At 42.3% G+C, this 14,082-nt stretch overlaps 1 protein-coding gene across 1 annotated transcript; it reads left to right on the top strand.

The window, feature by feature from the left end:
- Positions 1-33: 33 nt before the first annotated feature.
- Positions 34-13,478, top strand: DAGLB (diacylglycerol lipase beta). Its single transcript, XM_030460049.1, has 15 exons — positions 34-212; positions 767-918; positions 2,741-2,915; positions 3,563-3,824; positions 5,244-5,369; positions 6,422-6,549; positions 7,022-7,148; positions 7,502-7,585; positions 8,011-8,088; positions 8,487-8,567; positions 8,658-8,785; positions 9,263-9,331; positions 9,428-9,500; positions 10,771-11,024; positions 12,236-13,478. The coding sequence occupies exons 1-15, from the start codon at positions 118-120 to the stop codon at positions 12,435-12,437; spliced, it is 2,034 nt and encodes a 677-aa protein (XP_030315909.1). The 5' UTR covers positions 34-117; the 3' UTR covers positions 12,438-13,478.
- Positions 13,479-14,082: the final 604 nt, after the last annotated feature.

The raw sequence follows: 14,082 nt of genomic DNA on the forward strand, positions 1-14,082 counted from the left end.
GCCTCGCGTGATGACGCCGCGGTCCCGTGAGGCAGCGCCGGCCCCCGGGTGTGGCCTGAGGGAGCGGGAGGGCCCCGGGGGGCGGGCGGACGGCGGTACCGAGAAGCGACCCGCAGGATGCCGGGGCTGGTGGTGTTCGGGAGGCGCTGGGCCATCGGCAGCGACGACTTCGTCCTCCCGGGGGCCTTCGAGCTCTTCGTCAGGCTGGTGTGGTAAGGCGGCGCGGGGGGACGGGGCAGCCCGGCGGGAAGGGCTCTCGCCGCCTCACACCGGGGCCGCTCGCTGCCGGCCTGAGGCCCGCCCGCTCCTGACCGGCCTCGGGGTTGCGCTGCAGGCGGTGAGGAGAGCGGCAGTGTGGCAGCGGAGCCCCGTGCCTTACATAACCTTGCAGCCCCGTGTAATTAGTGTAATTAGTGCCGTCCCCTCCGTGCGCCCGGAGCCGGAACGAGCTGGGTGTATTTCACCGCTGCCTGCTGCTAATGTGGTTTCGTTACTTGACGAATTAACGTGACGGTCCCTTTGTTTAGATCCCCCCTTGGCACCTGTGGAAATGAGCATCGAGGCAGTTTGGTGCTCGGTCTGCAAATGACTTCGTTCTCCTCGCCGCTGAGTGCCCTGTGGTCACTTCATTCTGACCGATCCCTTACATAACAACTCTCTTTCTTTTAATGTTTTCGCTGAGATGAAAGCGATTTATCAGGTGATCGCTTTGCAGTATGCACTTCCCCCTTCCAACTGTAACTTTTATTATCTTACTGCCCTGTAGGTGGATTGGAATTCTTGCTCTCTACACAGTCCATAAGGGGCATTTTAATTGTCCTGGGGGAGGATTACTGCGCAGCTACCTGCTCGTCCTCCTCGTTCTCCTGGCTTCTATAATATGTGCATTGTCTGCTCTTGTATATGTCAGTATGCAAGGTAAATAGTTAATAATATTTTACATTTATCTAGTTGGGTTGTTATATATATGTTTCTTTTAATCTGGAATTGAGGTGAAAAAGAAAACATCTGAAGAAAATCCAACTGCTTTCTTTAATGGTTGTCAGACTTGATAAACTGTCAGAATTTGTCTACTTGCTTTAATAGTATTATCTCTATTAGTCAGGAATTTAAAATAATAAATGGCCATGAGAGTGCAGGTAATGATGATGTGTTCACTGCCATCACAGCATCTTGAACACTTCATTCACACTGCATTCACCATTTGTACACGATCTGGAATGGAACAATGCTCAACCTCTCTAACAGGAATTTAGGGGAATTTATCCAAAATAATTTTCTCATCTGAACTACCATGTTTGCTTTGCCCTGCACAGGCAAATTTAGTCATGTCTTGTGAAAGTTCATTATATGCAGTGGACTGAGTGGGAAAAACCACACATGCAAAAGAGATCCATATAAATGTTGCAGTAAAACTGATGGAATTAAGTACTGTTAGATAGAATAGGATTTACAGCTTGAAGTAAATGGCTGAACAGAAGTAAGGACCCCAGTAAAACTTCTGGTCACCCATAGAAACAAGTGACCAGAATCCTAGCCTTGAATCTAGCTACTGGTTTTAGAAGAGGGGAAGACACAATAGCCAAGTTACACTGTTGGTATCAAAGATGAGGAGATAAGAGATGTAACTGTAAATAGCAGGAAGAAAAGAGCCTTGTTTGATATAATAGTAGAGCAAGAAATAGAAAAATTCTGAGGATGAATTTTCAAGAAGATGACTGGTGAGATGCCTTGGGCTGTGTTTGTAATGTGTGAGTTTGGGACCAATGGTTCACCACTCATTGCACTGTACTGATGTGGGCAGTAGTGATGCCAGTGGTGAACCCAACTGGGTTGTGGTGCTGGAGGATGGGTGGTTTTCAGGAGCCACAGTTCCACCTGAATGTGTGTGTGTAGGCAACAGGGCAGGATACAACCCAGGAATGGGAATAAGCAGCCACTGTATCAGGGACTTTTTAAAGAGCTTTGTCATTGGTGTGAGCCACAGCTTTGCAGCAGGAAAACAGTTTCCAAAGTTGTTTTTGTTCTGCAGTGTTTTAAGCCTTTACAAATTATCCTACCTACACATGAATGTGCATCCTACCTCCACCTCATTACCCTGTGTTCAACAAACTGGTTTAAGAAGCTGAGCTGGCCAACAATTACTTTTTTATTGCCTAAACATACTAAAAAAAAGAGGTTATTATGTTAACAATATAGAAGATAGTCTAAGAAGTAATTGTCTAGGTTATGGCCCTACTTTTGTTGTCCTGAATAAAAATGTGATTTAATTTTTGTATTTAATTTAATTTAGTGACTTGGTAAACAAAATGTCATTTTAGTCCAGCAAAGTAGCATCTAAAAATTAAACATGTAGCCAACAAAAGCTAAATAAAACCCTAATAAAAGCAAGCACTTAAAGTCAGAAGGAGCAATAGGTGAGCCAGTGCTCTAGTGTCCCACTTTGGCTTATGCTGGGCACAGCACTACTGCCTGAACTTCACTGCAGAACTGTCTCTGACTAGAGAGTGATTTGTGGTATTGGTAGAGAGATTCTAAAAATCACAGCTATAAACCCATTGCTGTTTTCATTTTCTCCTCTTCAGTGACAGCTTTCCAGTAGTATGAAAATACTTTAGAGTGTCAGTTAAGTTCCATGCTTCTGGTAAAGCTCAGAAAGTTCCTATATTCAGGTAGGATTTCACATACTCGAGATGCATTTGTAAACAGCTTTTGGTTTAAATCCTCTCTGTAATTTCAGGAACAATTTCTAATCCTGGCCCAAGAAAATCACTTCCCAAGCTACTTTATACACGTCTGCTTCTCTATTTGCCTGAGTTCATCTGGGCTATTGTAGGAGCTGTATGGGTGTCAGACAGCAGTGTGCACTGTGAGAAGGCTGTGATAAATGCCATCATTGGGACAATTATTGCAAGGTAAAGGTGCCTCCCCTCAAATCTATGCTTGATACTGTACCTGAAATGGAAAATACTGCTACATGCTTTTTGTATGTTCATTGAAGGCCATATCCCCAGGTGGAGACTTTGATATTTCTTTTAAATTATTGTGGTTTCTCATAGATGGGTTTTGATTGTGAAAAGAGAATTTTAAAATCAAGACAGCTAGAATGAGCTGCTGTCCTTCCCTAAACAAGCTTGAGCTTCTTGCCTTGAGAGAGCATGTGATAGAGTGAAAGAAAGGAAGTGAAGAGCAGAAAGGGTAAGAGGGATGGATAGATTGGAATATAGAACAGTGGTTAAATGTGAAGAAGATTGTAATGAGATCAGTGAACTGGTAGTGAAAAATGGAGCTTTCATGCCTCTGGGTTGCTGTTTCCAAATCACAAGGCTGTGATTCTGAGTTTGGTGCCCGACATGAAATGAGCTGACACCTTGTGCTTGTGCCTTGTGGATTGAAAGCCTGGTAACAAAGTATGCACCCTTAGGACAGTAACAGATTCTGCTCATGCAGTATTTCATACCTAACATTGCTTCCTATCTGATAAGATCTTGTGTTTTCTTACACACTTCTCAGAAGTGTCTGATTTCACAGTCTTTTTATCCCACGTCCCTCTGTTTTGCAGCTGGATTATCATCATCTTCACCATCATTGGCGTTGTAATCGTCTTTGATCCACTTGGGGGGAAAAAAACGTTTTACCTGAGTGATAGTGTAACTCGGAACCTGGAAAGCAGTCAGTCAGGACAGTTGCTGTACAACGTGAAGAACAGTGCCACCAAAGTCTGGGAGAAAAGGATCAGGTTACTGTGTTGCTGCATCGTGCAGGATGACGACCATCGGGTGGCGTTTACAAGCATAGCAGAGCTTTTCCGCAACTACTTTTCGGTAAGAGGGGAAACTTTTATGTTTTGACTAACTCTGAGTTTGCAGACATTGCAACACACCTGTACCTCAGTTCAGCCAGAGGTACAGCCTTGAAATCAGGTTTTGAATTTCAAAGTTAAAGGTGATCCTGATACAAGGTGTACAACACTGGTTTGCCCTTTAACAAAGGTTTCTCTCCCTTCGTAAGCATAGAATCACAGAATCATAGAATTGGCTGGGTTGGAAGGGACGTCAGAGATCATCAAGTCCAACCCTTGAATCACCATTGCAGTTGCTAGACCATGGCACTGAGTGCCACATCCAGTCTCTTTTGAAATATCTCCAGGGATGGAGAATCCACTACTTCCCTGGGCAGCCCATTCCAATGCCTGATCACTCTCTCCGTAAAGAAATTCTTTCTAATATCCAACCTAAACCTCCCCTGGCACAACTTAAGACCCTGCCCTGTTGTCTTGTTGAAAGTCGTCTGGCAAAAGAGCCCAACCCCCCTCTGGCTCCAACCTCCTTTCAGGGAGTTGTAGAGAGCAATGAGGTCTCCCCTGAGAGACCTTCCAGCATGAAGGGCTGTGAGAAAACAGTATTCTGTCTTAGGTGAACAGCTAGTCAGGAGAACAAGGGTGAGTTTCTTTCCCTCAAAATGTGATAATCAAGCCATTTTCCCTACTGATAATGAGTAAGGAGTTAGACTACTTTTGAACTTAAAAAAAATTGGTGTTTCCCCCCCTCAGATGCTGAGGCAGCCTTCCCATTCTGATTCCCTCTGAGCACATACCAGACTACAGTGTGCACATGCAGAAAGTTGCTTCTTTGGAAACAGAAAGTATCTGCCAAATCAGAGTCTGCATAGTGTTGATGTAGCTCAGATGCACATCACCTACTGCTTGGAAAGTCACAGTTCAAGGTTGACTTTGAATTCTGTTGGTGATTTCAAGACTACTTGTTTATTGTGAGGTATCTGGACATGCTGATTTATAGCTGCAGCCTACTCAGGAGCTTATAGGATAAATGCAACTCATGGCGAGATGACTGCCCCAGATAGAGGAGTAAAAACCATTCAGGCTTCTCCTGTGTGAAATCCTTCTTAGTTGTTGTGACCATAGTGGTGTGGAACAGAGATCAGCAGTGTCTGGATCATTGTTTGCCATGTGGCTGAGCAAGTCCTCAGTCAGATATTTTGTGAAGTGGTGAAATTTCTGTGTAGAATTGACATTCAGTCTTACTGAAGGAAACAGTCAATTTATACAGGAGAGGTGGGAGGTCAGAGGCTGCTGTGACCTGTTTCTCTGATGCACATTGTCTCTGAGTGAAGTGTATTTATATTAACTGAAAAAAATCTAAATCCATGTGAATTGCCATACGAAATAGTTTTGTCATGTTGAGGCACGGGATGGTTTTAAGCACTCATTTTTCTCTGTAAAGGACACTGATCTGGTGCCAAGTGACATAGCAGCTGGTTTGACTCTGCTCCATCAAGAGCAAGATAAAATGGAAAGTTGCCCAAAAGATCCTGAAGAAGTCCTCTGCCATTCTCCATCCTCTCTTGTGGTAAGATAGGATTGTTGCAGCCTCTTGTACAGTTACAGTAGGAGATGATGCCAGATCAAATTGAAATGCAGTTCTTTGTGCAAGGGATTTTTGGTTTGGGCTTTTTTGTTTGTTTTTTTGTTTGGTTTGGGGTTTTTTGTTGGTTTTTTTAACACAATTATACACTACTATAAAATTGCACAACAATCTAAATTATTAATAAATGCAGTGAAAACATCTTGATTAGTCTGCAGTCAAAACATTTGTCCGCTTTTGCTTAAACAGAACTTATATATGAACAGGGAATTATGTGCAAAAAGCAACCATTTAGGACATTTGATCATTATTGAAGAGCTGAAGAGAGAAAAGGAACAGAAGGAAAATTAATATTTGTACCATTTGCACAGAACTGAAAAGCCTAATCTTCTAGTATTGTGGTTTGTTTAAATCCTGTCTGCTGCAAGTATCCAGGCAAAGAAGGAAAAATATCATCTCTTAAATGCTTGCAGATGATGAGTTACAGTTTGCTGATTGATTTTTGCTAGTTTTCTCTGGTAAAATGCTTTTGTAAATTATTTTACCTTATATAATTATACTTCAGTCAGTGCATTTCTGTCAGCTTCCTTTTGAATCCAGACATGGATGATGGGGTCATGCTTTAAAAGTCTATCAGGGAGATCTGCTACAGGCTCTCCAGCCATTCCTTTGACATCCTTAAGTAACATATTTGGAGTGAATGTTATTTTCAGTATTGAAAACCATATATTTTTTTATACAAAATATATATACATTGTATATACAAAATATGCACTGTTATCAGTGTGTAAGTATTGAAAGAAAATGATTTATTGAGAGCTTTTCAACATTCTTGAGGTGTGTAGCTATGTAAATAAACACAGACTTTTTCCAGGAATATGAGTGGCTGTTTTCAGTTCCTCTTAGACCTGAGTTTTGGATAGTACCTATTTTATTGCACCCTGATTTTCATTAGTGTTTGTTTAGCTTTTACTCTGGGGCTGCCTAACACACCTTTCTCCTTCTCTTTCCCCCTTTTCTTCCCTGTGTGCTTTCAGGCAGATGATTTGGATACTGAGCTGGAGAATGCTGCTCACTATATGCTGTTTGCTGCAGCTGCTTATGGTTGGCCCTACTACATATACACCAACCCATTTACTGCACTCTGTAAGCTGAGTGGTGACTGGTAGGTTTGATCAAAAGCTTCAGGCCACATAGCTTCCTTTTATTTAAATAATTAGCAGAAATAAAATTGCTTCAATAATCTTTGATGCATTCAGTTATATCACTCAGGAGTACATGAGACTGACTGGTAGAGTTGTCTTTTAGAAATTCAGTAGAAACAGAATCCCAGCATCTTTCCACCTTGAGAAACAGATAAGCATTTTTTTCTTAAGAAGAGGTTCTGATTTGAGTTAAATAAAAGTCCTTTAGCAAAATGACAAAGGAATAATTAGAATTAATTCTGCTCAGGCAGAACCAGCAGAGGTGGGCAGAGGTGACATCTTTTATCACAGTACTGGTACTATTGCAAGAAAAAAACAAAAAAAGTGCTTTTGGTTCCTGGCAGAAATCCTTCTGCAAATGTAACTGAGTTTGATTCCTTGAAAGGAAACTTAAACCTTGGAACATGAAACCTTTTCTCTTCTGTTTGTTAGTTGTGGAAATAGACCAACAGATTCTGACATAACTGGCAGTGATCGTCATAACTTTCACTTTGGATCCATCCTACAGATAACAGGACTGCAGTACAGAGACTTCATTCATATCAGTTTCCATAACAAGGTAAACAATCTGGACAGACAATTGGTGATTAATTCTGTGATGCAAGGGGTGAAGTTTTAGTTTGCCCTTCAGCATTTAAAAAGTACAAGATGCAAAGCCAAATGAAAACAGGCCCCAAAACATTATGTTCTGATTTGTTTTTCTAATCTAAAGAAACTGTAAAAAACCCCAAAACATTGCTATAAATCTTTCTCAGTATTGTAAAAAAGACTTAAATAACTTGATAAGAAAATAGTTTGGCTTCATTCCATACACAATAGAGAACTCAGTGAGAGACCTTTCAGAAGGTGGAAACAAATGCTTACTCTTATAAAGTGTTGGTGTCTTTACTGATTACATTTTTTCCTCTCCAGATCTATGAGATTCCATTTTTTGTTGCACTGGATCACAAAAAAGAAGCTATTGTGGTTGCAGTGAGAGGAACCCTGTCTTTTGAGGTATCATCCATCTGATACAAGTAATTTGCTTTATAGAAATGGGTGAACTCCTAGGATCTAGAAGATATGCTGTTATGTTGGCACATGTGAAAATAACCCACAGGTATGAGTCTGCCAGGCTTCAGTTGGTAACCCTCCTGTCCTTGGATGGGTAATATTCCCTGTGCCACTGGAAGAGAGGATGGAGAGCCAGCAGTGCTGATTCCTTCTCACTGTGGGTGGAGGTGCATTTGAAAAGTCTCTGTTTGCAGCTTGGAAATAGCTGCTGGGATCAGAATTGTGATTGCTCCATGTGTTTGCTGAGGCAATGGGTTGTGGTGTGTTGTGTTGTGTTGCTTACAGACTTGGAAGTCAACTTGTTGATAATCCTGACACATGAAGCCATAAAGCCCTGCAGGGAGGTCTGATAAAGCTCTTGTTTGCAGGACATTCTCACTGATCTGTCAGCAGACTGTGAAGACTTGACACTGGAGGATGTTCTAGAGAATGGCTTTGTGCATAAGGTGTGTGCAGTCTACAGCTCTTTACAGATCACCTTTTGCAGTAAGAGAGCTATGAACACCTATAAAAGTGAACAGAAGAGTACTGTCTATGTGAGAGGGATTGCACAAATTATTTCAGTGACTTGGTTGCTGCATCAAATCCTGCCTTTGGGACTCCAAAGTAGAATTTTAATCCTCTTGTCAGACTTAATGTCATTAATAAATATTCCAAAATCTATTTAACCATTACTTACAAGACCACTTAGTTATAACTAGATCTCTGCCAGGACCATGTTAAAAGAGAAGACCAATTTTGCAAAAAGAAAGTTGTTTTGTGATGGTGTTGTGTGTGAAGTACACATGTATCACACTTCAGATCCATAAACCCTTCTCTTCTAACTTTAAATGCTGTCTTGTAGGGAATAACTCAAGCTGCAAATTACATCTATCGAAAGCTCATAAATGAAGGAATTCTAAACAAGGCATTCACAATTGCTTCAGTAAGTTGCCTTCCAAAGAGTTTGATTTGCCAGAAAAATTCCACAAAGCTCTTTCCGTGTCCATCTGTGTTTTACTCTTTCTGTCTATAGGAATATAAACTTGTGATAGTTGGTCACAGTTTGGGTGCTGGAACAGCTGCTATATTGGCAGTCATGCTCAGAAATTCCTTCCCAACATTAAGATGTTATGCCTTTTCTCCTCCAGGAGGACTTTTAAGGTAAATATGAGACTTCTGTTATTTGATTCTCTGTATAATATGTAAAAATCTTTAAGATCGTTGACAAAATACTTGAGATATTAAATCTGGGCTTGACTGTTAAGATTTTGTTTACACATTCTCTGCTAGAATGAGATTTGCTCCATGTCGAGCTACAGGCAAGTTCTTGAGGAAATATTGCAGAAACATATCTAGTTAATTCTGACTGGTAGTATAATTAGAGTTTAAAATAAAGATTTCAGAGATAAAATGACTGAATTTTGCTTTGTTACTCCTGACTACTCTAGTTGGCCTGTTTGACATGTACACATACTGCTACAGTCAGCATTAAGTGACTCTGTAGCAAGTAGGTCTGAAAGCCTACTGAGGAATGGACTGCAAATGCTGCTGCTGTTGCCACATATTTGTATTTGTAGTGAATTATAATGTGTCTCTCTCTTTATTGTATCTAAAGGTTGTCTCTCTTCTTTTCTTAAGCAAGTCACTTGCAGATTACACCAAGCACTTCATTATTTCAGTCATTGTTGGAAAGGACCTTGTTGCAAGGTGAGATGGAATATTTTTGGGTTGTTCTGTCAAAGCAGCACAGATTGCAGAGGCCAGGAGGCTTTTCTTCACTTTGCTTTATGTGTGTTTAAACAGGCTGAGTATGCCCAACATGGAGGATTTAAAGAGGAGAATAGTGAGAATTGTGGCAAATTGCAACAGACCCAAGGTAACTAAATACAGTTCCTGGTTTAAAGTCAGTGGAATTGTTAGCTGGGTTAAACCCAGTGACAACTGGTGTGTGTGTTTTGATCTTAATGATGTTACAAATGTGTTTTGGAACAAAATGTTTGTTTTTAATTCAGTGACACTTGTGTTACTCCTATAATGCTGTCTTGTTAGAAATTAAGATTGAACAAGACCTGGAAGATCCCATGCACAATATCCGAAGCCTGAAGTGATCAGCTTGCTTGCTAGTTTTGCTGATGAAGGAAACCATTAAAAAATTAAAAGAAGGAATAAACAAAATCCAAACCAAACAAGCTAAAATGATAACAAGTAGTAAGGTTACTTACCTCAATAACCATTTGTATCAGTAAGTAAACAAATTAGTGGTTTTATTTAAATTTTACCTTCAGAGCTCTTTTGGAAAGCAAATATTCCTGTTATGGTGGTGTTTGCCTCTTTGCTGTTACAGCTTTGAGCAGTGCTGGAGCAGTGTGTTTGCAGGCAAGATGGTACTGGAGGTACAGAGAAGTGGCTTAAAGATTCACAACTGCCACTTCTGAACAAGGGAAGTTAAATCTGTTGTACTTAGATTTCCATGGAGTCCTAGGGTCAGGTGTCATGTGAAGGGCCTGGGTGATGTCATAAATGCAGAATGAGTTGATGGGCAGTTAAAAGTTACAGGTGCAAGAGAATGTAAATTGGCAGAGCAGAATCCACACAGAATAATTCAACAGGTAAATGTAGTAAAATGAGGCAACCAGGTGCCACTAGTTGCCAGGGAGTAGCATGAGCTGTGTTAAGCCCACCTGTGCCTGGTTAAGGCAGGCCCTAACTGCACATGAGCAGGATTAGGGGGGCAATAAAAGGTGAGGCTTGAAGCACAGGCTCAGCTCATTCCTGCAGAGAGGTTTATTGGCCCCCTAACCCTGCTCATGCGCAGTTAGGGCCTGCCTTAATCAGGCACAGGTGGGCTTAACACAGCTCATGCCACTCCCTGGCAATTAGTGGCACCTGGTTGCCTCATTTCACTACAGGTAAAGACTGCAATGGTTTCTGTAGTGTTACTGGTGGCTTGGTTTGGGTGTCAGTGAAATAGATTCCTTATGGGGAAAACTCACTCAGGAGATTGTATCAAACAAAAAGGTTGGGGAGGACATGCATGTGGTCATTGTAAATCATTTCATTGCAGTTCCTGATGATGCACACAACTAGAAACAGCTAATTGAAGAGATGCCAAACTCCAATTTAACTGTTTTTCTTTCTGAATTCAGTACCAGATTTTGCTGCGTGGTTGTTGGTACGAAGTATTTGGAGGAGATCCAGATGACTTCCCAACTGAGCTGGATGGAAGAAACCAAGATGCCCTCAACCAGCCACTTCTGGCTGAGGAGAGTCTGATGGTTCATCGGTCACCTTCATACAACGCCCTTGAGGATGAATCACACCCACATTCACCACCTCAGTATCCTCATCTCTATCTTCCTGGGAAGATTATCCATATTGTAGAAGAATCCAGCTCTAAGAGGCAAGTAGGATAATGAATATAATGAATACATTGTCTTGTTTTCCTAGAATCCACTTAAAGCTGCTTCTCACTTTCAAAGTATGTGTTTTCAGTTTTTATTCTGTGCCTCCCTTCCTCTGTTTAACTTAACAGCCTTGGAAACTGTTTCTTTTGATGCCTGTGTACCTTATTCTGCCCACACACTGATGTGCTCAGGAGAGGATTTTTAACAGTAAGACTGGAAGGTAGAACTGCAGTGTGCCAGAGCTGAACCTGAGGCTGCAAATCTTGGCAGTCTTCTGTCCTGGTAGAGATGAAGTGATAACAAAATACCTCATTATTTGTGGTCATACGAGTACTGGTGATGAGAAATATTGCCCATAATACCAGTCTGCAGAGATATAGTTGGCCCAGTAAGCAGTGTGCCCATGCAGCCTCTTGCTTCCTGTCCTTTGCTGCTCTTCTGTGGATGCAGGACCATGAGACAAAGACAACAGAAACTCTGAAACTGCTGGAAGGGTGAGGATTGTGCTTTTGTTGGGAAAGAGCTGTGTTTAGGGGGTTGAGGGGTTTTATGGGGCTTGTTTTTCAGACAAAACAAACTGAAACAGCCCACAGACTTGACTATACTGGGTAAGCTCCTGGGTTTCATTCTGAAATAAGAGAGAAGGAAAGGACTGGAGAAGAAATGCAGTTTTTTTCCTCCCATTCCAGCAGATTAGTATTTTATTTAAGCTTCAAATATTCAACAGTATTATGAGTTTTACAAGTTAAATACTTTAACTCCTGTGAGTGGCAGCTTTTTTTTAATGGCTGGTCTTCTACTTTGTTCATTTCTTTTCCTTCATTTGCTCCCCAGCACAGCAGTTAATCATGGTGTTTTCCTAATTGGACTGGGACGTGGATGTCCTGCTGTGACTTACTCCTTAAATTTGGCATTGTGTGACCATTCTGTGCTTAACCCCTCAGCCCCTTTGCTCAGGCTCTAGTCCCTGGTTTTTTGAGCAGGATTATTTGGTGCTTCTTTCACTCTCTTGGCCTACTTGTGCCTTCAGGGACTGAACAGCAGCGTTTCCAGCTGTTTGCTGAAGGTTGAACTGCAGGACTCCGGGAGCCCCTTCCTGCTGGGGGAAGGTTCCAGTTCCTCCCGGTGCAGGGTCAGGAGGCTCCAGGTTGTCTGTTCCAGGCATCAAGTCTGAAACATTTCATTTGTGGTGTGTTTTTTTCTTCAGGTTGTGGTCTTCAGATACTAAATACACAGCAAGATGGTCAAACGAAACAGTCTTCAGCAGCATTTTAATAAGTCCCAAGATGGTAACAGACCACATGCCAGATGTTGTGCTCAAAGCTCTGAACAGTTTATCTCAGGAACAGGGATCGTGTATTTCATGTCAAACACAAGAGTGTAACACCACCAATGTTGTGCAACCATAGCTGGAAGAAGAGGTGGGGGTTACTGCAGGTTTCAAGCATTCAGAAGCATTCCACTTACATACCTGAGTGGATTTCAGTACTTTTCTCCCATTGCATAAAATAAACAAGGGTCTTAAAGCCCTTGCCTCGAGTAACAGTATGCTGGGTAAAGTACAGATTCTGCGTTTGTGCTGAAGGCTGAGCTTTTACAAAATGGAGCAAGTTCTGGCCAGTCCCGCCTGGTGCATGAGCTGAGGCGGCAGCCGAGTACTTGACCGAAGCGCCTGCGTGAGTGAGGACAGCTCGGGCTGCAGAGCCCTGTCAGACCTTACAAAAAAAAGTAAGAAATCCAGTTTTGAAATCCTGTTCTGCTTCAAAGTCCCTTCACGCTGGTGTCTTTGCGGAGCCCGGAGGGCGCTGTGTGCGGAGCAGCCGCAGGAGCAGCGCGGCAGAGCCAGGGCTGGAGGAGGGTGAGTGGGCAGGGCTGGGGGGGGGGGGGGTGCGGCAGCCTCCGGGCGGGCACCGGGCAGGGCTGAGCCATTGCACTGTTCTCTTACAGATTGGGGCAGTATCCCGGGGCCGGGGTGTGTTGTGGTTAAATGCTGCTTGGATATAGATGTGCAATATTCTTTTACCTACCTGGTTTGTTTTTGTTGAGCCACATGACTACTTCTATTGATTTTAAACTGAATTAATACTGTAATGACTTAAAAGGAAAAGAAATCATTGTTCATGCTCTGGCATCATCTTTGACACAGCTCTGGCACTACTACCAAGTGCACCAATCCTGCCAAAAAAGAAAAAAGGAAAAAAAAAAAAAAAAAACAAGGAAAAAAAGAAAAGAAAAAAAAAAAAAAGTTGTACTGATTTTTAAGAAGTGGGTTCCTTGTTTCTAGTGTGCAACTATTTTAACTTTCTGGGTGTTTTTTTTTTCCTCAGGGTCTGCAGCATTTCTTTTAAAGAAAAAATTTATGCAAATAAGTAAAAGTAGTATATGGTTGAAAAAGACCTGTGTGGCTGTTCCTGCTGTGATGTGGAGACCAAATAAAATGCACTCAAGAAGTCCTGTCTTACTTTGTTCAGGGGTGCTGGCACAAGATAAAAGTCACTAATTGCGAGGTGCTCAGAGCTAGATGCAGCAAGGTAAGTCAAGTCAGCACCAAGAGTGCAGGCACTGCCTCATGGAGCAGTGGCAGGGGTGCTGCTTCCAGGGTGTAGGCAGTGTCACCCACTGTCACCTGCCACAGGGTAAGAAGGGGAAGGCAGCAGTCTGGGGGCTGCTACCCTGGAGCCAGGGGAGCCAACACGCACAGAGCATGGCTGGAAGGTTTAAAGGTAAAAATCTGAAGCATTTAGTATAAACTACTGGCACCAGAGCCATAATTTTACAAACCATTAAAGTAGTATTTTTAGAAGAAAAAAAAATACGTAAGCACTGTTGTTTGCATTCAATAAAGTGGGTACCCATTTGGGTATTTTTATTCCCCTGGTTGTCAGCAGCTTTAAAACGCTGCTTAAGTAGCAGCAGGAGCCAGTACCAACTCACAGGATAATGCAGGGCCCCTGAAGTGGGGGTGCCAGGCACTGCAGTTACTGCTGGTTCTGAAGCTCAGGGCACCTGTGGTTAGCACACAGCACCCCCCCAAGGGACACAGAACCCCACACT

Source organism: Calypte anna, chromosome 14, assembly GCF_003957555.1.
Source record: "Calypte anna isolate BGI_N300 chromosome 14, bCalAnn1_v1.p, whole genome shotgun sequence".
Lineage (NCBI taxonomy): Eukaryota > Metazoa > Chordata > Aves > Apodiformes > Trochilidae > Calypte > Calypte anna.